Raw genomic sequence first — 21,725 nt, 5'->3', positions numbered from 1 at the left:
GCTCTAGTAGTAGAATGCCTTCTACAAAGCTACCGTTCCCCCTGCGACTAATAAAGCAGGACGCTTAACCCACAACTTTATTGTGGCAGTGGCATGTAGCCACGCCCATGTAGACCTTTTCATTGCGTTTGTCCCATTATCTCAATCGCCGCAATCCGTTGATCCTACAGCATTTCCTCTCACATGAGCAGTTGAACCAGATATAATCCCGATATAGACGTGAGTTTTAACCCCATACAAACACGTCCAGACATTGGATTACACAGCCCACGTATTTTACATTTGCTATAGCACGATAACATTAATGCATCTTCTCAACTGTCAATCCCTGGTCCAGTCGAGACGCGCCAGTAGAAGTGCCGATGGGCGTGTTGGTGGACTATCGCGTCAACTGAGGAAATACTGGAAAAGCGAGTTTTTCTTCGAAACAGCTACTATTACATAAGGAACACACTACTTCGTCTGCCATTCAAGCTCCCTTTCCCCTCAAAGCTTCATCGTGACCGTGCAAAGCTCCGGGTCTTCCTCAAAACGCTTCTTCATTCCCATCATCTCATCCACATCCCAATGGGCCCAGACCAACCTCCCCTTCAGGAACGCCGCCGCCGGACTCGCAAGCCAGACGGCAAAGCTCCCCGGGAGCTCCGGCTCATCCGCCGGCATCATCCCGTCCGTAACCCCCAAGTCCCTCACGCCGGGGGACATGATGGCACCGGGATGCATACTATGCACCCGGACCGGCTGCCCAGGCAAGCGATCCACCTCGCCCTGCAAATGCCGCATAAAATGCGTCGACGCCAGCTTGCTCGTGCTGTACACCGACTGCCCGGGAAACAGGACATACGCCGCCGCCGTCGAGACCTCGATCAACACTTTCGCGCGACCCGGCGCGACTACACCCGCCGTGTCTTTCGCCGCGCCGATCGCCGGCAGCCCGGGCAGCAGCGCCGTCTTGGGCACCGCGGGCAGCTCGGGCGCGAGGAACGCGCGCGCCAGGTTGAGGTTGCCGAAGACGTTGGTGTCGAAGCTGTTGCGGATCACCTCCGGGTCGAAGTCCAGCGAGACGTCGCCCTGGTCCAGCACGGCCGCGTTGGCGACCAGCACGTCGACGTCGGCAGCAGCGTCCCCCTTCTCCTCGCGCAGCCGGTCTCTGATGCTCGCGAAGGTCGACGCCGTCGCGGCGGTGTCGCGCACGTCGAGGCTGTACGTCCAGATGGCGGTGTTCGCGTGGGCGGCGCGCAGGGCGCCCGCGGCTTCGTCGAGGACGGCTTGGCGCCGTGCGAGCAGGATGACGGTGGAGGCCCCCGCGGCGCAGAAGCCGGTTGCGATGGCGAGGCCGATGCCGCTGTGGCCGCCGCTGATGGCGACGGTTTTGCCGGCGGCGCTGTTGGCGGGGTTGGTCGGGTCGATGGCCGGGTAGGCGGTTGTGTGGTAGGTTTTGGTTAGGGAGAGCTTCTTCATCATCTCGTTGAAGTCGGCCATTGTGTCGGGATGGTTGTGGGGGGGCTTGGGTCTGCTGGGTGGTTTGGGTGCTTGGGAGTGGAGGGTGGATGCTTTTCTGGTTGTTAGATTGTGCCGGTTTATATATCGTGGACGTGTGGAAGACTTACTCGAGGGTTTGCGGGATTCGAGCGGAGTTCGAGCATTGCTAAGTCACTTCCGTCTGCGGACAATATACGCAGAGTCGGACTCCGCGTTTTGTCCGTGGTCATGGTCGGGATGCACAGCAGCGCTGACGTACGTAGTGTTTCGCACGCTGCTTACAAAACAACCAGATAGTAGCTTATGCCAAGGCAATATATTGAGGCCGCCGAGCACTTCCCAATGCTGCTGGGTAAACTTTGTGGGCGAACGGCCTCGAGTACCTAATGTTGCTCTCCAACAAACGACGCTACCAGCACTAAACATTTCTAGAGAACCATTCACGAGCACCATAAACATTGTATGTACAACTTCTCAAAGCTATGCCAAGTCCAATGGAGATTTAAAAGTATGTATGTTGCCTAGAAGAGCACGAGTCAGATCTCGGCGATAGTGGAGAACGATCGGTCGAAAAGCGCACCAAAAGCCAACCCGGAGTTAGTAAGTAAATAGCGAAGACCGCAGGTACTCCGGACAACCTAACCAACCGCACATCGACTCGGAGAAGGGAATGACGTCAACAAACGAATCCGATAAACTAAGTTAATCCATCGACTCCCTCATCACTATCGAAACCAATTCCCTTCGCCCCGAACCACCCCGCGTTTAAAAAGCAGCCTCTCACCACCATCAGCGCCCCCCACACCACCCCCCACCACAATCACACGTCCCGCCACCACAACACCTCGCCACACCGCCCTCCTCCTCAACATCAACCCCGTACTTCTCCCGACACACCCGCGGACAGTCGTTATCGCCGTCGCACTCGTTGGCCCCCCCGTTCCCGCCGCACCCGCCCGCGCACGCGCACTGCCCCGAGCAGCACTTGGTCCCTTCGTCGGCGAAGGCGTCCGGCCCGAACTCCGTCCCGCAGATGCGCGGGCAGTCGTTGTCGGCGTCGCAGCTGGACGAGGGCGATGCCCACGTGCTGCCGTCGTCGTTGTTGTTGTTGTTGCTCCATTGCGCCAAAGCGGCGCGGGCGCGGAGTTGGCGGTTGTGAGGGGAGGCGGCGAGCGCGGTGGCGAGGGTGGCGAGGGTGAGGAGGAGGGTGGTGGTGGTGGTGGTGGGGAGCATTTTGGGCGGGTGGTTGGGTGGTGGGCTGTTTGGTGAAGGTGTGGTTTGGTTTGATGGAGGAGCTGGTTGGAGCTGGTTGAAGCTGGTTGAAGCTGGTTGAAGCTGGTTGATGGTGGTGATGGTGAGAGTGGTCTCTTGCGCACTTTTATATCTTCTCTGGTTTGTGTTGACGTTCTGGACAAGCCTGCGAACTCGTCAACGATCATGTTCACGGATGCTCGGAGACCTGGACGATGCCCATGCCAAGTGCTGAGGCGAACCTTCTTCTGAGCGGCATCCGGCGGCTCCGAAGCCGTGATTCCGTCTGCTGCCGCTGATGATCTGGAGTGAAATGACGATCTGCTCGTGTACGAAGCTCTGAAGGCTGCATCATCGACGCCGTGAGATGAAGTATACAGCATTGTACTTTGACGATTACCGCTCTTGGTAACGCTCTGAGCCAGCGAGACAGCCGAGCGGTGTCATTGGTTAGACGCACTATTGTTGCTTTGTGCCTCAACTTGTTTTTAGCACGACCAAAGTTAAAGTCAAGCCACAGGACTGGCTGGGTGTAACTTTTCCAGAAGAGCGGCGGGCTGTGCTGACTCCCCTTGGTATCCGACTGCTCCCGCAACCAAAGCTTGCTAGCCTTAGCGGGAAACTTTCACACGCGCTAATGTCTTTGTGGGGCACTGCCAACAACGACCTCTTCGCTGCCTTTCCGACTCGTACCTTGTTTCTCGTGTCCCGCTTTTCGCCGCCGGCTTTCGAGACAGTCATGCCTTGCTTTGCCGGCTGTCCTATTTATGGCTCTGCTCGTGAAAGCGGATTGGTGTTGTTGGAATATGTGTACGGCCGATGCTGTTGTGGATTTTTGACTACTGCCCAAGCGAAAGGCAAGATCAGAGGCTGAGCAAAACCGTTTCATGTCCAATGAAGATATCTGCATAATGCATCACTATGAGATCAGAAAGCTGATGCAAGAGGGAAATCCTTCGCAAACCATAAGCGCAGCTGCAATAGTAGTAGGTACAGCAATGTTCCTGATGCCTTGCTTCTAGCCCCGGCGATCTTTCGCTATGTTCCGCCATGACTGCGTATCTACTCCGTCTTTCTCAGCTACGCTGGTACCATCTACGTCAATATTCACGCCTTTGGAATGATCAAAGCAACCCCAATCCGTGCATCATCCCAAGCAAATTTCAATGCGGCCAAGACTCAAGACAGTATGATCACTTATTTCTCATCGATCAAGTCGTTCAAACCATACACCGGTTAGCTTACATGCAGCAAACCGGAACTACATCAGTTCATCATACCACTATGCTTCCCCAAATCACGCATGAACACTTCATAGCCAAGGAACATGTGAGGCGTATTTCCTTATCCACTTGGCACCGTGTTCCGATCGCGATGTAAGCGCTGGATCGGCGGAGGCGGATCAGGCAGTCGCTACCTCTTCCTGGAAATGGCTTCATTCATCGCTTCGTAAGCCGCTTGCATCTGCTGGGAGCCAGCCCCGTGAAATGTTGAGCGATATACCACCCGACGCACCTCGTAGCCAGCCCACGACACAGCCTACCCATCACACCATTGTCTACGTGTTTCTTTTTTATTCTCGCACTATGGTCAAATCGACGCATCCAGCCACCGAGCTGATCGCTGGCGGGAACCACAGAGCGGAGTATGAAGACGCAGTGTAACGTGTGCGTAGAAGTTTATAGGCTGCTTACAGCCCCGCATCCAATCCGAACTTGAAAATGTTATGCACCAGAAAACCAATTAGTATAAGGCTTTGGCAGATGCAGGTCAGCGCGTCATGTCATCCGCTCGCCGCACTGTCATATGCTGACGTGGGCGCGGCCCGGACCACTCCATTCTTCCGGAGCTGTACGGTCAGACCAATCACGTAGATGGGAGCAAAAGCCGCATCACAGGGATACAAGGCTTGGAACCGGGTCGCAGTGCGCCTCCTGTCTGAATTTGGAGGCCGCCCGTACCCAACAAGCACATGGTGGGTAAGCTTATCGGACTTTCTCAGTGGCATCAGCCGTACAAAGGCCGCCACCGTGGCCAAAGACGGTGGTAATGTCAATGTAGAGGCAAATTAGCGCTCACGACGATCGACTGCAAAGCTGTTGCGAAGGTATGTGTGTCCATTTGTGGTTCTGAATGGTGTGTGATTGGTGGAGTACGTGGGGCGGCCATGCGCCGGACGAAGTTTTGTCTTACATGCATAAAAAGCATCTCACGGGCACTGATTGGTAATTAGTATGCTACCCTTGAATGAGTGTCTGGTGTAAGTGCGGCTGAGGTTTGTGATATAAAATATCATCTATCGCTCAAGAATTGGAACTATTGCTCAAGTCTCGAAATTCAACTCCATCGGCATCAATCAAGGAAAGAGAACGCAAGCTTTGAGTTGATTGTGTAAGGCCAAAATGGATCCTACCTTACCAGTACATTCCGGATCGACAGCTGGAGGTGGCAGGAATGCCAGGCGCTCTGTCTGGGTCCAATGGCTCAGAGGTGACAAATCCAGCGTAAGCTCTTCCTATATCCACTTCGCTTATAAGAATAAGATATCTTACCATATTTAGCAACTTCCTTTGGAAATATATGAAGAAAACATCATACCACACGAGGAGGAATACAACAAGTCAGGACTATGCAAGGAATTCTCCAAGATAGCGAAAAGGCCACATGGAGGAAGACTCCCTCAAGCTTGCTTCTACCGAAAAGATACAACAGAATCTCCGTCCCCTGACTACGGTTCCTGGTGCTCATGTCTAGACCAGTTGTGGATGGAGATGGACTCGAACAAAGACGCGGATGAGCTGGTCCTCGTTTTTGCGGAGAGCCGAGACGTCCTTAAGAAAACCCTTCCCTCAATGGTCAGGCTATTTCCATCCCGCAAACGCGTTCAGAGGCTCACACCTATCCCGAGAACCATCATCATACTGAGCGTTGCTATTCAGTGGAAAATATCCTCAGGGATTTTTGACAGAATCACACAACAACTGGATAACAACAATGAACCCTTGGAAGCAGCAGTTTGGACCCCTTCTTTTTCACGCGGACATACTTCCTTCGAAGTCGGAGCTGGCCCAGATACCCAAATTCTGTTGACTTTCAAATACCCGACTAAGGAAACTGTCAAAGGGTTCAGCACAGATCTAAACGTTTACGTCTTTAGACCCTTTGAAAAAGGCCCAAAGAACGAGACGGTAAACATTCTTTTGTCCAAAGACGAACGAACCGGAGTTACCAAGGTCCTCATCACCGTCCAATCGATAAAGTATGATAAAGAGGCCGACCATAGTCGCACGGCAGATATTGTGTCCACACTGGCGTGGATTGTGGGACACATTCGAAACGAGTATGCGGCTTTCGTTGAAAAGGTTTCGAAGAGCCTTCTAGATACTGTAAGTGAATAGTCCAGCCTCAGGAAAATCAAAGCACACGCTCTGATACAAAGCTGCAAACAGGCCACATACGGACGGATCTATCCATCAGCAAGCAAGATGCATCATCTCCTATATCTAGATGACTGTCGGAGAAGCGCAATACGCACTTGCGAGGACAACTCACAGATGCTTTCTCGCTGTCTCAAATATGTCAACTTGCATATACCTCCCCCTGACCCACTTACAACGGACCATCAAGCTAACATGGCCACTCTCGAAGAGTTCTCTCTTGAACTTGAGAGGCTGCGGAACGACCTAAACGATCTCAAAAAGGTCATCGAATTGGCTCAGAAGACAATACGGGACCAGCTCGAGCTGGCAAGTTTTCGCAGGACATCGGTGTTGACTCTTTTGGCTGGACTCTACATCCCAATGTCATTCGTTACGGTAGGTACCTCCACAGTACAGAACCGCCAAGTTTGCCGTATGTTGACACCTCTTCACCTGCACAGTCATTCTTTGGCATGAATATCAATCCGCTCGGCGACAACGGGACCGTAACTTTCTGGACGAAGACGAATGAAACTGGGCAATTCGTCAATCAGACCACCACTACCAACGGCGAGAACCACTCGTTTGACCTAAAGACTTTTTGGATAGTCTCCATTCCTCTCACTTTCGGGACGATACTTTTGCCTCTTATCATCGGTGCTTTAGCTCGATGGTTTATGGTGATAGTGTCAAAAGGACAGAGATGGTCGCGGGCTTTGTTTGCTATCCTCAGCCTCGGGTAAGTTTTTTGTTACAAGCTAGCGCGGTTCCAAACAAGTTACTTACAAGCTTACCAGCTATCTGGAGGTGTATGCATATGGATACTCAGTTGGTGGCCCTGACGCTGGCATTATACTCCTTATTTGCACTTTTTCCATCTACTTTGTTTTCTGTGGGTGGAATCTTATTATGGCTCGTCGAAGGAGAGTTCAAAGTGCGATAATCTACTGGACATTACATTACTTGCTGTTTTTCATGTTGTTTGTTTTCCCAAAGGCAATGTCGATAGGACATACGCCTCATTGGATCCTTGAATATAGCGGTGGGGTCGTTTGCTGGCTTGCTCACGGCATAGGATGGTGGAGGCACTCTGAATGGTACTATGGGGCATTGAGTGCAGGAGAGAAGTAATCCGAACATCAACGGAAACAAGTTTGGACGTTTAAGCAACCGGACGGAAGCAATTTGCGAGGTGTTTCACGATGAGACTCATAGCTTCTGGCACAATTATAAAGAGTACCGCTACTAGACAAGGACCCGAAGCACATGCCCGCCCGCGACAAGAGCTTAGCAGAGACGAGCCGGAGGCGGATATCCCAATGCCAAGAATGAAAGTCGAATCAGAGCAGAGGAATGAAGATAACGGTGCGGCAATTGGCCAACGGCTTCCTCCTTCCATCGTATGCCGCTCTTATCAACGACTATGGGAGTGACAGTAGGGAAGGGTATTCCGCTCGCGTCGGTGACGTCGGGAAGGGAAACAGATTCCGGCGGCTCAGGGCGGGTCGGCGTCGCAATCTTAGAGAAATCGGTACGGGTCGCGGTCCGAACAAGACCCATGCCGGGTTCCCCACGGGGTATGGGGCTAGCGGCCGCTCGCCGCATAAAGTGATATCCGACGGGGCTGAGGGGGGTCTGGGGATGATGGGTTTGAGGGAGTGTGTTCCCGTCGGCAATGGGTTTCCACGTGTCTTGGCGCGGGGAACGGGTTAGCTTAAAACGCCTTTTTTTTCAGCCACCGTTTGCGTTTCGCGGGGAGATGTGAGCTTTGCCGTATGCTATCGCGGGTTCCGATGCGAAGGTCTGGCGCATGTGACGTCGTGGTGTTGATGGAGTGTCGCTGGTGGTCGAGAGGAAGAGCACGCGCGCGTCGGACGTGAGAGAGACCGGGAAAGTTCGGAGGGAAGGCGCGTCCAGCCCCCAATCGTCCAAGGCAATCACCCATCTCGTTTCTTCACCACAACGACTTCCGGATCGCGAGGTTGGAACGTTCAGATCCAGAGGTCGAGTGTGATACCCAGAGGGCCATGATCTCAGCGGCGACTTGTCGGCGACTTGCACTTGGTCGGCAATTGTTCGCCGCAAGCTTGCGGTGGCGTCCAGATGAAAAGGCGAGTCGCGGAAGGCTTCGAGCGCTGGGCGGGCAGGAGCGGTATGCGATAGCTGACAACCAGCGACCGTGATTGGCTGGATAAGGCGCTATCACGTGCGCCCAGGCTCAGCACGGGCCATCGGATGGACGCCAACTCGGGCGTGGCTGCTCAAGCCGCACGCAAATTCTCGCCGCTCTGACGAGCCGCGCACGCCCAGTTCGTTGCCGGTCAACCGCCTGCACACCATGCCTCGATGGCCAGGGACGGCGGCGGTGCACCCGGCAGCTGGCAGCCCCGGCGATGGTAGCCCACGCAGTCATGCCGAAGCCGGAAACTCGATCGACTGAAAATTGGGGCTTCATGGGAACGAGGCGTGGGGACTGGCAGCGCGAGTGCTGGGGAAAAACGCGGACCCGCCCTGGTCGGGTTCCTGTCTGCCCAACCCACCACGTCCAGCCCAGGCCTCATAAGCCGACAGCCACCAGCCAGATCTGGCCTCCCGGCCGACAGGAGCTACTGCACGGTCCGCCCACCATCCACCAAACTGCCGGCTCGGTCCCAGCGGCTCTACTATCTTGCAGTCGGGATTGACGGCGACTGGCCGCTGTGCCTTCTGGCCCAAGCGCACAGGAGTGCTAGAACCATCGCGCACGCCTTTACGCTCACGCCCAGACGGAGAGCACCGCGCCCACTTGGCGCGCTGCGTTGCCCATGCCAGGATGCCGGGTCTCACACCTTTACCCCAGACCCCGCAGTAGTCGCTGCAATCTGCTCGCCTATAAGACCCCCCTCGTCGCCCGCAGGTGGTCAGCGCTCCAGGTCAGCTGCTTTGCTCCTCGTCGCCCACCCTCCACCGACCCACTCGACCCATCAGCAACCATGGCCGACACCAAGGCCGACATCGCGACCACCGTCCCCGTCGAGGACCTCGAGCCCACCAAGACGGTCGAGGTGCTCAAGCATGACGCCAAGCTGGCCACCGAGAAGGAGAAGAACATGACTCTTCTCCAGGGCATCAAGCTCTATCCCAAGGCCATTGCTTGGAGTGTTGCCATTTCGACCTGTATTATCATGGAGGTTAGCCATCCGCCGGCACTGTCGTTTTCGCAGGATCAGAAAATCTCTGACAAGAATTTAGGGCTACCAAACATGTCTGCTGTCCAATTTCTACGCTTTCCCCGAGTTCAACAAGAAATTCGGCGAGCAGCTTCCCAGCGGCGAATACCAGGTCCCCGCTGCATGGCAGGCCGGCCTTAGCAACGGTGTCTACGTTGGTGAAATCATCGGTCTGATGATCAACGGCTGGGCCTCGGACAAGTTCGGCTACCGCTGGACCCTCATGGTGTCGCTTTTCCTCCTTACCGGTTTCATCGCCATTTTCTTCACTGCTCAGACCGTTGTTGCGCTCCAGGTCGGCGAAATTCTGGCTGGTATTCCGTGGGGTGTTTTCCAGACGCTTACCATTACCTACGCCTCGGAAGTTGTACCCGTTGCTCTGCGTGGCTACCTGACGACCTACGTCAACATCTGCTGGGGTATCGGCCAACTGATCGGTGTCGGTGTGATCAAGTCCATGCTGCCCCGCAACGACGAATGGTCCTTCCGCATTCCCTACGCTTTGCAGTGGATGTGGCCTGTTCCTCTCATCGTCATCATCTTCTTCGCCCCCGAGTCGCCCTGGTGGCTGGTGCGTAAGGGCAGGGTTGCAGAGGCCAAGAAGAGTCTCCTGCGCCTGACCAGCCTCAACCGCGACACCGACTTCGACGCCGAGGAGACAATCGCTATGATGACTCACACCACCGCTCTGGAGAGCGAGACTACTGCGGGTGCTACCTACATGGACTGCTTCAAGGGACCCGACCGACGCCGTACCGAGATCATTTGCATGGTTTGGGCCATGCAAAATCTTTCTGGCAACGCCTTCTCTTCCTACTCCACGTACTTCCTTCAGCAGGCCGGCCTTCCGACCTCTACGTCTTATTCATTTGCGCTGGGCCAGGTAAGATAATCTCCCGAGCAACCATCCACTACACCAAAAAAAAAAAAAAACCTTCACGACGCTTTTTCGTGTTTTTCGATGATCAAACGGCTAATTTACGAGTTTTGTAGTATGGAATAAACTGTATTGGCGTGTTCTTCGCATGGGCGCTCATGGCCCGCGGCGTTGGCCGTCGTGCGCTGTATTTTTGGGGTCTTGTCGGATTATGTCTCATGCTTTTCATTATGGGATGCCTCGGCTTTGTTCCTAAGGCACACAAGGATTCCGCGGCTCTTGCCACCGGTGCCATGATGATCTGTTGGGCAATGGTCTATCAGTGCTCAGTTGGAAGTGTCGCCTATTCTCTGGTCGCCGAAATTTCCAGCCGTCGACTCCAGGTCAAGACCGTTGTGTTGGGCAGGAACCTCTACAACGTTGTTGGTAAGTCCCGAAACCGAACAATCTCCATTGTTTCCAATATCTGACCTTCGAATTCTCACAGGTATCATTTGCGGCATCCTTTCTCCATACATGCTTAACCCCGGCGCCTGGAACTGGGGCAACTACACCGGCTTCTTCTGGGCGGGCATCTGCTTCTGCTGCATCATCTACACCTACTTCCGTCTTCCGGAACCCTCAGGACGCTCATTTGCTGAGCTCGACATCCTGTTCGAAAAGGGCGTTAGCGCGCGCAAGTTCGCCACCACCGAGATCAACGTCTTCGAGACGACCATTCACTCGAGCGTCGTGGATGCGTATGGCCAGCAGATCGACCCCCTGCATCACAGCCACGAGAAGGACGATAAGAGCGGCGTCGCGTACGTGGAGAAAGTTTAAAGAGATGGACGGAAGAGACGCTAATGGGAATGTACAGAGTGGATATGAAGATGGTTTGATGCATCATGGATTATGAAGAGACGGTACATATACAACAGGAAGAAGATAATGACATACTTTTAATATACCGATTTGTTCCAAGTTGCCCGGCTGAGCAGCAAATCCGGTGATTGGTTCACGAATCGAGCATGATCTCCCGGACGAAATGATCAGCAACAACCAGACCCCGACCAAAGCACATGAAGTTCCCGATGGAGTCGAAGATCACGTCCGGACGTATTCACGCAATTCTATAGTGAGCTTTTCCATCCGGACAAGAGCTCCACGTCACGCGAATTCCGGTGCTGATCATCAGAGATCACATTCCATGATACATACAACATAGAGCGAGTTGCGAACCCGTACAGTAAGCCAAACAAAAGAAGCCCCCAAGCGCCACCCATGATGTGTGTCTCGCGACGATTTCTACCATCCGACCGTTCCAAACAATGCAAATCCCAACGCCGAGGCTATGCAACAACCAACAGTCCCAACCCAATGATCCGAACAGGAAGAAAAAAAAAACAAATCCTACAGCCGCGGCTACAGGGACAAACTCATCATCTACAACTCAATCTCCGGCGTCCTCCTCCTGAACAGAATCTCGGCCTCGGGGTCGGGAATATGCTCCGACTGAATCACACTCTGCGGCTGGCCCTTGCCTTCTTCCCAGCGCCAGTCGAAGTTCAGCAGCAGGTGCACGATGGACACCTTGATCTGGGCGGCGGCGAAGAAGCGGCCCGGGCACGCCTGCCGCCCGTAGCCGAAGCCCATGTGGTCGGCGGAGGTGCTGACAAACTGCCAGCGGTTGCTGCCGCCGGTGCTGGATTGTTGTTGCTCGTCGCGCAGCCGGAGGAAGCGGTCGCCGACGAAGCGCGCGGCGGACGGGCCCCAGTGGCCGCTGGGGTCGCGCATGGTGATGGTCGGGATGCCGAGGAGGGCGCCGCGGGGAAGATGCGTGCCGTCGGAGAGCGTCATGGCTTGCTCGACGCGGCGGTTCATGGAGACTACGTGGGCGGGTCAGCAACATCGATCGCGCCTGAGGGAGAAGGGACGACTCACGCGCTCCCACCGTATGCAGCCGCTGGCTCTCCTTCATGCAGCTGTCCAGCAGCCGCATCTTCCCCAGCGTGTGCTTGCCCCACCCGCCATCCTCCCTCAACACCGCCACCACCTCCTCCCGCACGCGGCCTATCCACTCAGGGTTCTCCGCCAGGTCGTACAGCAGCGCCATCAGCGTCACGCTCGTCGTGTGGATCGCCGCGACGCTCAACATCATCTGCTCGCGCACGATATCGTACTCCCTCTCCCCCGCCACCTCATCAAACCAAGCGATCGCGTCCTCCTTTCCACCCTTCTCCTCCTCCCCGCGACACTGCGCCTCGAACCTGGCGCGCCTTCTCTCCTCGACCTCCGCCCCGACGACGGCCCGCGCCGCCCGCACCTCGTCCCGCACCACGCGCATCTCGGGCAGCACGTGCTGCGCCAGCGGCCGCAGCACGGGCGGCACGACGCGCAGCGCGCGCACCGCGAAGAACGAGTCGACCGCGTACCGCACGCTGACGTCCAGCCAGCGCGCGTCGCGGCACAGCGGCGCGCCGAGGAAGGCGCGGCTGGACACGCGCGCCGTCAGTTCGGGCGCGATGTGGAAGAATTTGACGCGCTTCCACCCCTCCTTCTCCTCCTCCTTCCCGCCGTCCTTCGTGGTCGCCCGCGGCGTCAGCAATGTGGCGACGGCGTGCCCCATCTCGTCGGAGAGTGAGGGGGTTAAAGTGTCGAGCGAGAGTGTGAGGTGCTTCCGCACGACTTCTTGGAGGATGTCATTGCCGGGGCCGATGGGGGAGAAGATTTCCAGACCGGCGTAGGATGGGAAGAAGTTGTGCTCGATGACGCCGGTGAAGGAGAGGCGGGGGTCGTGGCGGATTTCTTCGGCGAAGAGGCGCGGGAGGATGATGATGGGGCCGTTGGCGCCGTTGACTTGGAAGGGGCGGGTGGGGTGCTGTTGTGAGCAGGGAGGTTAGTGGGGGGTGCGGATGGCGAGGGCGGGTTGTGGGTTGTGGGTTCGGATGGGGTGGGGTGGGACGGGATGTGTTGTGTGTTGGTGTGGGTGGGGAGATGAGGGGACTGACTTCGATCATGCCTTGCGCCATGACTTCGTTGGCGTGGCGCACAAAGTGCTCCTTGGTCTTCATGTTCAGGAAATCCCACGGCACTTGGCCCACCATGGGGATGTTTGGGTACGGTCGGTCCTCGTAGACGAAGGAGTAGAGCAGGGCGGCTGCCAGCAACACCACGGCCAGCAGGAGCCATGCTGCCCAGCCGAGGTGGATGGGAAGGATTTGCGATAACATGGTCAAGGAAGGTGCGATTTGCTTTTCCTCTTTCTGGGTTTGGGATCTTCTGCTTGGGCCATGCCGCTCTCACTGCTTTATAGAGTGCATGGCGGGTTGTCCTGGCAGAGCAGAGAGCCGCGGCGGAGGGCCCGTCTGACGCATGATTGAGGCTCCCTCGTTCCGCGTATTCCCAGGCACAAGGCAACATGTTGGATTCGGCCCTCCGAAGGGCTCATGTGCAGGTTACTGCTGGTTGCTGCGCCCTGTCCCAAGACTCACGATGTCCGGTGTCCATTGTTGGTTGCGCCACTTTTCTTTTTTTCGCTGCTACACACACCAAATCGTTCCATTCCTGGGCCGGCCGGTGGACGACACGTCCTCGAAGCGCTGCCTGACGGACAGCCGCCCGTGAGGACTTGTTGCGGCCTCCACTGAAATAGTCGGGTGTTCTTACGATTCTCATTCTCGGCTGTCCCGTCTGACCGACCTCTCAAAGCGAAAAAGAGAGGACTTGGCGTTCCGCCGTGCATACGTTGCAGGTACGGCTTACGGCAGTTTTCTCGCAGGTACGGCTTACACTTGCACAGGCAAGGTGGTTTTTCCCGGAGAATAATTAGGCGGTATGTCACACGCAAAGGGAAGTATTAACAGTTCGAAAGCGCGGCGCCACAGCAAAGCGGAATCCTTCAGGATCGGCCGACGGACGGGGGTGGAAGGGGACCAAAATAAACCGTTTGCCGGCGGCTATACTGTTGGGCAAATGTGGCGGTGATGCGCTGCTCGCGGCCAATCAGCTGCGGTGGTGTGGAGGCACAGGTGCCAAATCGCCCCCAAATCCCATTTCGCTAACATCCTTGTGTGGCCCGACTCGTATCGCCCGCCCCGGCCCATAATTTGGCTGCTTTTTCTTCTCTCTCTCCTTCTTACCCGCAGTATTAGCTCAGCGGGAGTCACCGTCCGCGGATGGACCCTTCCCGCGCCGTCAGCCCCTGTGGCTGGTTGACGAGGGGGATATCATCTGCAACGTTGATGTGGTGTCTGTCCCACCGCGCCAGCCAGAGTCCCTTTTTCTCGATTAGGCATCGCTGGAGGAACCGTATCCCTGCTTACGGTCTCAGTTCAGCCACCCCGACTTGTGGCTATTGCGGTAGGTACAGTCATACTGGTCCGGTCGACTCAGATCCCTCGCCAGAACATCGGATCGCGCTCCTCTCATTGGTCATGTCGTGCGTCCCACGTGCGGCGGAGTTGGTCCGGGGGTCGGAAGCTGTGATGGCTGTGAGGTCATGGGTTTGCTTGCTATTTCGGTTTGAGGTGGTGTTTAGGAAGTGGTTTGTGTGTCGGCCCAAATCTTCGCAAAGCCTCCACATACTATTCAGGGCTACTAGGCAGCATCATTGAGGGACGCTGCGGACGTCGCCTTTCTCCGAGGGGCTATCGGCGGGAGGAAAATGTCTGCCTAAGTGGGTCCAGGCTTTTCATTTGGGGTGCCCTCACAGCAGGCTGCAAAAGAGTGAAGCCTGCAGAAGCATTACATCCTACGTCCGTGGGTGAGTTTACACAAGCTTAAAGCTTGTATTTATGTCCGTAAATTTGCTTCAACTGTCCGCGTAGGGCGGCTCATGTAATCCACAGCTATATCTGGCCATTTACTTGTACAGCCCACGGAAGCGGGATCGTATTTTCGCAACTTACTGTGTCCTGAATTCATGAGTTACACAAATATGGTCAGAGCGCTGCAGCGGGGATACGGGTCAGATTTGTTAGTTCTTGGGATGCAAGAGGTTATAAATAAGCAATAATTAAATTATCATGAGTCGATCTGTCGTGATATGAAAAAGAAAACCTGATCTGAAACCCCTGGTTTGAAATCCAGATATATCAGACGTGGTCGCTGCAGTGCTGACAAAATTTTTGAAGGAGGTTTTCAAGGAAATGGAAACAATACAAAAGCAAGAAGAGAAACGACGTCAAATGAGATCTCCAAATTCGAGGATTTGATCCTTCCCCGACCAGATCTTCGTTCAACATTCAACGAAACGGAATCCTCACTGTAGGGAGTACCAGATAGCATGGCCCTCCCAACTATCTGGAGCCCAATGGGTGTCTCGCGTATGATTATTGCATGTGTTGGGCCGATGCTGCTGCAGTTGCAAATGAGATCACCCTCCCGCACGTTTACATCTGAGACTCCTACGCATCCGCTAGCAGAAGCGAACCAGACGAACTCTCTGGAATTGCCGGTAGAAGGTTTGTTCCAGGCTGGGCTTCCTGAATGGTCTGCCGGAGTAAAGGATAGAGAAACCATTGTGAACTCAGCTTCAGAATCACTGACGTCGGTGCGAAACTGGGTATAGTCGACAGAGCAAGTGGACTCAGCCAAAAGAAGCGGGATAACCCTTTTCAGACGTTGCATGCATTGAACAACATTCGCGCGAAACTGGGTTCGTCGTGTTGCAGACTCTCCTGCCGGTACACGCGCCATCAGGTTGTCGAGGAAGTCGATTTCAGATTCCCCAGAGTTCTGAATGTCCAGTCCCGAGAGAACTATGCTCCCAGCTAAAACTCCCGAAGACTGGAAAATGCGACCGTATTCATTGGTGCTTAGACTGCCTTCTGAGCCGTGGATGTCCAGTTTCAGGGTCCGCGAAAGTAGTTTGCCGAAGTGCAGAAAGTCGGATACTAGGCGTTCTGGCCCGACTGCACCCGCTTGAGAAAGGTCGCCGTACTTGTCCAGTAACAGAGAATGCAAAGATATTCTGCCGAAGTGCAGAAGGTTGGATACTAGGCCTCCTTGCCTAGTTGCACCCCTTTGAAAAAGTTCGTCGTGGATGTTCGGTTGCAGGGTACGCGAAAGTAATTTGACGAAGTACGGAGGGTTGGATGCTAGGCGTTCTTGCTCAGCTGCATCCGCTTGAGAAAGCTCTGAGTCGAACATCACCATTAAATGCGAGAAGAGCTGGACCGGCGTCTTATAGTAGTCGGCCTCTAGCGGGATGTCGACAAGTGCAAGGATCCCGTAAATCTTGTCCCGTATGTCGGCACATGAAGAGGCTTCGAATGCATCCAAGACACTTTCCAATCCCTTAAACCCTCTCGGGGTCTCCATTGTTGACTGCTCAGTTGTGTCATGTCGCGTTTCCCACTCACGGCAGAGCGAAGTGGCCGTACTGGCTGCTACTGTCCGCGCACTCTCGTGTGTAGCTCTATCATCGCATAAGCGCAGCATGTAGCGCAACCTGTCCCATGAGGCTCTCTTGCTGCCGCAGAAAAGCTCAATGTGAGGTGATAAGACCAGCTCCTGGACGATCCACACTCTTCCCCAGTACGGTCGTTTGACTAGGTCGGAAAGAGCTTTTGACAGGAAGACGCAGGTGACGATGGCCTCTCGAAATGGCGTTTCAAAGTCCTCAAGTAATATGTTTTTTTGATTTTCCAGGTCGTATAACACCTCGCATGTTTTCCCCGCGACTAATGGAAATACTTGCCTCAGAAATTCTTGAAATTCTCCATCGGAGATACCTTCTTCAATTCCAGGAAGCAATTCCGGATCCTGGGGCCTTTGAAACCCCAATAAGCTGGAGAAAGGGCTTTTCAGCATCCGAATGCGCTCGTGGTACCAGTTGGGTATATCCGGCCATTGCTTGTGGAAAGTTAGTATGTTGAGTCATTTCGGAAGTGGATGGGGGCATTGCCTTGTAAAACTCATAGGATGCCTCTTGATCTCGGGGTCTTTGGAGTTTTATGAGGAGTTCTTGAAGTAGTAGAGACACTTTATCCATTCTTGACATGGACTCGAACAAAGCGTCACTGCGTTGGTCCGCCGGACCGAGCCAAATCAGAGTTCGATCGGCTTTCCGGTAGATGCGGTCCATGAGGCCGACCTGGTGATTGCGCTCAGCCGTGTTCAGCTGGTCAATACAGATTGCATCGGCCCACACAACGCGGGCGTGGCACTCCTGCCTCAGCTGATTCAGGAAAAGCCACAGATTTGAGCGAACAGCGAAGGGCCGTCCGTCAATCCGTATCGTATGTGTGCCCTCTTGTGGGTCACCCCAAGTGTACGACAGAGCCTCATACTTTGGACGTTGCTCATGATATTGATGGACGGTGATGCGGCATGCGATCGGGGCGTCAGGAAGCTGCGAGGGCAGGATGTGGACGAGGCGTATGTGATGGTCTGGAAGAGGATAATGCGTAAAAGGTTCTTCGTCGGGAGGGTGAAGGTTCGGGGTAGCGTCCATCTTGCGGGATTGATGTTGAAGGTAGGAAGCCGCGAGGCTGACGACTCGAGCGGGGCCATTACTTATGTTTAGGCAGCCACGGTGCTTTGGCGACACAATGTGCGAGGCTTTGATTCGTAGTCTTCGACCAATAAGGCTGCGGTCAGAGCTACAAGCAAGGATACGAGCGGAGGGCTCAAGTGGGTTAGCGTGATAGATGATCCGCCCATCTCCGGTGGAGTTGAAGCAATTGTGCAGACGGAAAAGTAATGTATATATTGAGAAGTTCCCATCTGGACAATTGCTTCGACTCCTGCGTGGGTGCATAAAAGGCTAATGGCAGCTCGCGCGTCAGAGCGGGGTGTTGCAAGGTAGTATTTATAGTAGCGAGAAGGATGCTCAAGCGCGCCCCATCGGGCTGGTCGAGGCGGACACAGCGCGGGTTTCAAACAGCCCCCACGAAACATTGTCAAGTTTCAACGAGATAGAGCCCCGCAACCCTTTCCAACGCTCAAAAGGGCCATTCTCCTTCCGAGCTGCTTGGCAACCGGACGGACTTTTCACAATGGTCGACCCAATCACCGTCACCTACTCAGTGGTAAGCTGCTGATCTCCTAGGCCCCGTCCTTCCCCGCAGACCCGGCCCGCGCTAAACGAACCGCAGGTCAACATCACCACCTGCGTCCTCACCACCGCCAAGTCCCTCAGCGACCTGCGCGACAAGTACCTCAATGCCGACCGCACCATCACCGCCCTCTGCGCCGAATCCTCGTCCATCAGCGCCTCGCTCTCGCAGATCCAGGGCCTCCTCCTGCGCGATGGCGCCGCCCACGCCCTCGACTCGCACTTTGCCCACCGCCCCGAGCTGCGCGACACCTTCGACACCGCCCTGACCGGCTGCACCATCGTCTACGCATGCCTCGAGGACGAAATACAGCGCCTGGCCGCCGGCGCCCGCGACGCCGACGCCATGACGTGGAAGGTGCGCTGCCGCTTCATCTGGCGCGAGGACACGATGCGCGACCTGCTGTCGCAGCTGCGCGGCCAGCAGCTGGCCCTGAACCTGCTCGTGCAGATGCTGCAGCTCGAGTCGCTGCAGGAGCTGAAGCAGCTGGTGCGCGACAACAACCAGATGATGTCGCGCGTCGCCCAGCGCTCGCGCTCGCTGCGCGACACGCACCCGCGCGTCAGCAGCAGGGTCGCCGAATCAGTCTTCTCGTCGCAGCGCGAGAGCGTCATGTCCCGCGTCCCGTCCATGGCCGCCTCGACCATTGACCAGACCGAGTTTGATTTCGACGACGCCGTCGTCAATTCGAGGGCGTATCGCCGCGCCTTGGCCGCCGCCCAGCAGCGCCCCGCGAAGAGTCGGACGGTTTCGGAGCCTGTCGAGTCTGTTGCTGACCCGGATCCGGATGTTGAGACTTTGAAGATTGGAGATAGGAAGCCCGAGACCGACGAGGATGGCCGAGACTTGGAAGAGGACGTGAAAGAAAAAGACATTGAGAAAAGCTTCACACCGGCGGAGGCCAAGCAGACGGAGCCCGCGGTGCTAGCGGAGAGTCCGGATCTGTCGGAAAGGAAAGGGAGTGTAGGAACCATCTCTACCGGGACTCCGGTTTCCACGGAAAGAAAGGCCAGCGAGGATGGGAGCTCACTTGGTAGTCCCCGTACGCCCGTAGTCCAGAAATTCCAGCCTGGGACCGTCTCACCGGCCCCCTGGGAATCTCCCCGCACCAATCTTCCCCGGGTTCAGAGAAAGCCGCTGCCCTCCGGCCGCCACGTCTTGATGCCTTCGGCCTCCATGTCAACATTGGCTACCATCCCCACGGCTTCTCAAGAGAACATCGCTCCCATATCACGCGTCTCGTCCGCAACAACAGCAACACCCTCCATCTTCTCGGCCAACTCCAACCCCGCCACAAGCTCCAGCATCTCCCTCCCCGACACCATCGACTCGGCCTCCGAGCCCGAAGACGACGACGACAACGACGCCGACACCCTAGTCGAGGGCCTCCACTCCCCCACCTCTCCCTCCGCCGACACCCACTCCAACCACGCCGCCCTCCAATCCCTCCGCCAACACCTCAGCACGTCGGAAACCGTCTTCCTCAACAAACTCACCATCCTCCGCACCTTCATCGAAGAGCCCATCGCCCGCCGCTGGCCGCTCGCCTGGCAATCCTCCTTCATCGCCCTCCACCACACCGAGAAAATACGCCTCGCCAGCACCACCTGCATCCTCGACCCCCTCAAACAGGCCGCCGCGTCCATGCAACCCGTCTCCCCGTCCTCCCTCGCAAAGCTCCTCCGCCGCTGGCTGAAAGCCGCCGGACCCGCGTACCTCGCGTATTTCCGACAGCACCCGCACACGGCGTCGGCGATCCGCGCGCACTGCGAGGGAACGACGACGACGGGGAACAACAACAACGAAGAAGACTACGCCGCCTTCGCCCGCTTCGTCGAGACGTTCGCCAAGACGCACAGCCTCGACGACCTCCTCGCCCAGCCCGTCCGCCGCCTCGACGCCCTCGTCCAGATGGCGACGCGGCTCGTCCAAACCTCGTCCCCCGCCGACAACAAAACAGAGACCGACCCCCTCCTCGCAGACACCCTCGCCCGCCTCGAGCTCCTCCACAGAGAATGCCTCGCCGCCCTCGCCACCGAACAGCACGCCGCCGACCTGCAGGAGCTGCACCGCCGCGTCAGCGCCATGGGCGGCGGCGGCGTCGCGGAAATGCTGAAGTGCTTGGACGACGAAAGGCGGCTGGTCCGGCTCGGCCCGGTCGCGTGTCGGGTGGCCGGGAAGGGCCCGTGGAAGGGCGTCGGGTGTGCGGTGCTGGATAATTATTTGGTGTTTGGGAGATGGGAGAGGGGTGTGGGGGGTGGGGGTGATGGGGGAGGGGGAGGGGGGCAGTGGTATCGGATGGGGAAGGGGATGGGCAAGGGGATGGGGAAGGGGGGCGGTGGGGGCGGGGCGTCGGCGGCGGGGGCGTCGGGGGCAGCGGGGGGGTGGTGGGTCGAGAAGGTGGGTTTGGGTTTCTTTTTTCTCTCTCCCGCTCTCTCTCTCCCTTTTTTTTAAAGCCTTTCTCTGTCTCGCTCTCCCTCTCTCTCCCTTTTTTTTTTTAAAGGCCTTTCTCTGTCTCGCTCTCCCTCCCTCTCCCCCTCTCCCCCTCTCCTTTTCTTTCTTTTTTTTTTTCCGCTGTCGTCGGATTTTTTCTTGCTTTTGCTGACTGACCGACCGGACCGATTCTAGCCCCTCCCCGTCCGCGACATCGAATGCTCCATCTCCGGCTCGCTGAAGAAACCGGCCAAAACCGGCGTCATGGACGACCTGCCCCGGGGCACCGAGCTGTATCCGTTCTTCGTCCAGGCCGAAGGGACCGTGCATTTGCTGGCCGCGTCGACGGAGGGCGAGAGGAGGGAGTGGATGGATGCGGTGCAGTCGGTGAGGGGTGGTGGGTGAATTTGGGGGGGGGGAATGATCGAGGGGGGATGGATGGATGTGTTTTAGATACCCGCACTGCTGGCTGGGCGAGCAGGTGCATCTTGTATGTTGTATGTGTATTGGAGAGGGGAAAAAAAAAGGTTGTGGCGAGCTGCTGTGATGGGCTGCTGGAAAGCTCCGCGGCGGGTTGGGTTGGGGGAGTGGGCGTGGGCTACTGGACTGGGGGATCGGGTTCGCCGTTTCGTAATGGCGCATGGGCTAGGCTAGGGTGGTTCTCTGTGCCGCTTTTGTTAACTGTTAACGAACAGGGAAATGGGCCTCGTGTGGGCGTTGGTATGTATTTATGTATGTACATCAATCTCTTACTCGAGGCTTAGGGTCGGACGGCGTACTTGTTCGGCCGCCTTCCTTATCGCCTACACATCCCCGTCGTTTGGCCTACGTAATAAGAAGAGGAGAGGCCATCATGAGAAAGATCGAAATGAAAAGTATAAGTGATCGGTCGCATGGTCCTGCTAATGCTTGCGTGTACTATATTTTAATCTCGGGTCGGTAAGGCGACCGGGGATGGGTTTAGTGTTTTTTAGCCGGATATGCAAGCGGTTCCTCCGTCAAAGCAAACCAG

At 56.1% G+C, this 21,725-nt stretch overlaps 4 protein-coding genes across 4 annotated transcripts; 2 read left to right on the top strand and 2 right to left on the bottom strand.

Annotated features, from left to right (window-relative positions):
- Positions 1–486: 486 nt before the first annotated feature.
- Positions 487–1,482, bottom strand: SLS55_008503 (uncharacterized protein; the record flags this gene model as incomplete). The annotated part of the gene is made up of 1 exon (XM_066779911.1): positions 487–1,482. The coding sequence occupies one exon, from the start codon at positions 1,480–1,482 to the stop codon at positions 487–489; it is 996 nt and encodes a 331-aa protein (XP_066629140.1).
- Positions 1,483–9,124: 7,642 nt separating this feature from the next.
- SLS55_008502 (uncharacterized protein) lies at positions 9,125–11,060 on the top strand (the record flags this gene model as incomplete). The annotated part of the gene is made up of 4 exons (XM_066779910.1): positions 9,125–9,322; positions 9,384–10,244; positions 10,355–10,664; positions 10,726–11,060. 4 exons carry the CDS (start codon positions 9,125–9,127, stop codon positions 11,058–11,060), a joined length of 1,704 nt encoding a protein of 567 aa, XP_066629139.1.
- A 603-nt stretch (positions 11,061–11,663) lies between these two features.
- Positions 11,664–13,450, bottom strand: SLS55_008501 (uncharacterized protein; the record flags this gene model as incomplete). Its single annotated transcript, XM_066779909.1, has 4 exons — positions 11,664–12,106; positions 12,162–12,474; positions 12,628–13,098; positions 13,229–13,450. The coding sequence occupies 4 exons, from the start codon at positions 13,448–13,450 to the stop codon at positions 11,664–11,666; spliced, it is 1,449 nt and encodes a 482-aa protein (XP_066629138.1).
- Positions 13,451–18,220: 4,770 nt separating this feature from the next.
- Positions 18,221–21,118, top strand: SLS55_008500 (uncharacterized protein; the record flags this gene model as incomplete). Its single annotated transcript, XM_066779908.1, has 3 exons — positions 18,221–18,253; positions 18,320–20,422; positions 20,909–21,118. 3 exons carry the CDS (start codon positions 18,221–18,223, stop codon positions 21,116–21,118), a joined length of 2,346 nt encoding a protein of 781 aa, XP_066629137.1.
- Between the last annotated feature and the right edge of the window lie 607 nt (positions 21,119–21,725).

Source organism: Diplodia seriata, assembly GCF_021436955.1.
Source record: "Diplodia seriata strain FDS-637 chromosome Unknown scaffold_9, whole genome shotgun sequence".
In the NCBI taxonomy this organism is placed as follows: Eukaryota; Fungi; Ascomycota; class Dothideomycetes; order Botryosphaeriales; family Botryosphaeriaceae; genus Diplodia; species Diplodia seriata.
The sequence above is the reverse complement of the archived record's forward strand: the minus strand, read 5'-3'. Positions and strand labels throughout refer to the sequence as shown.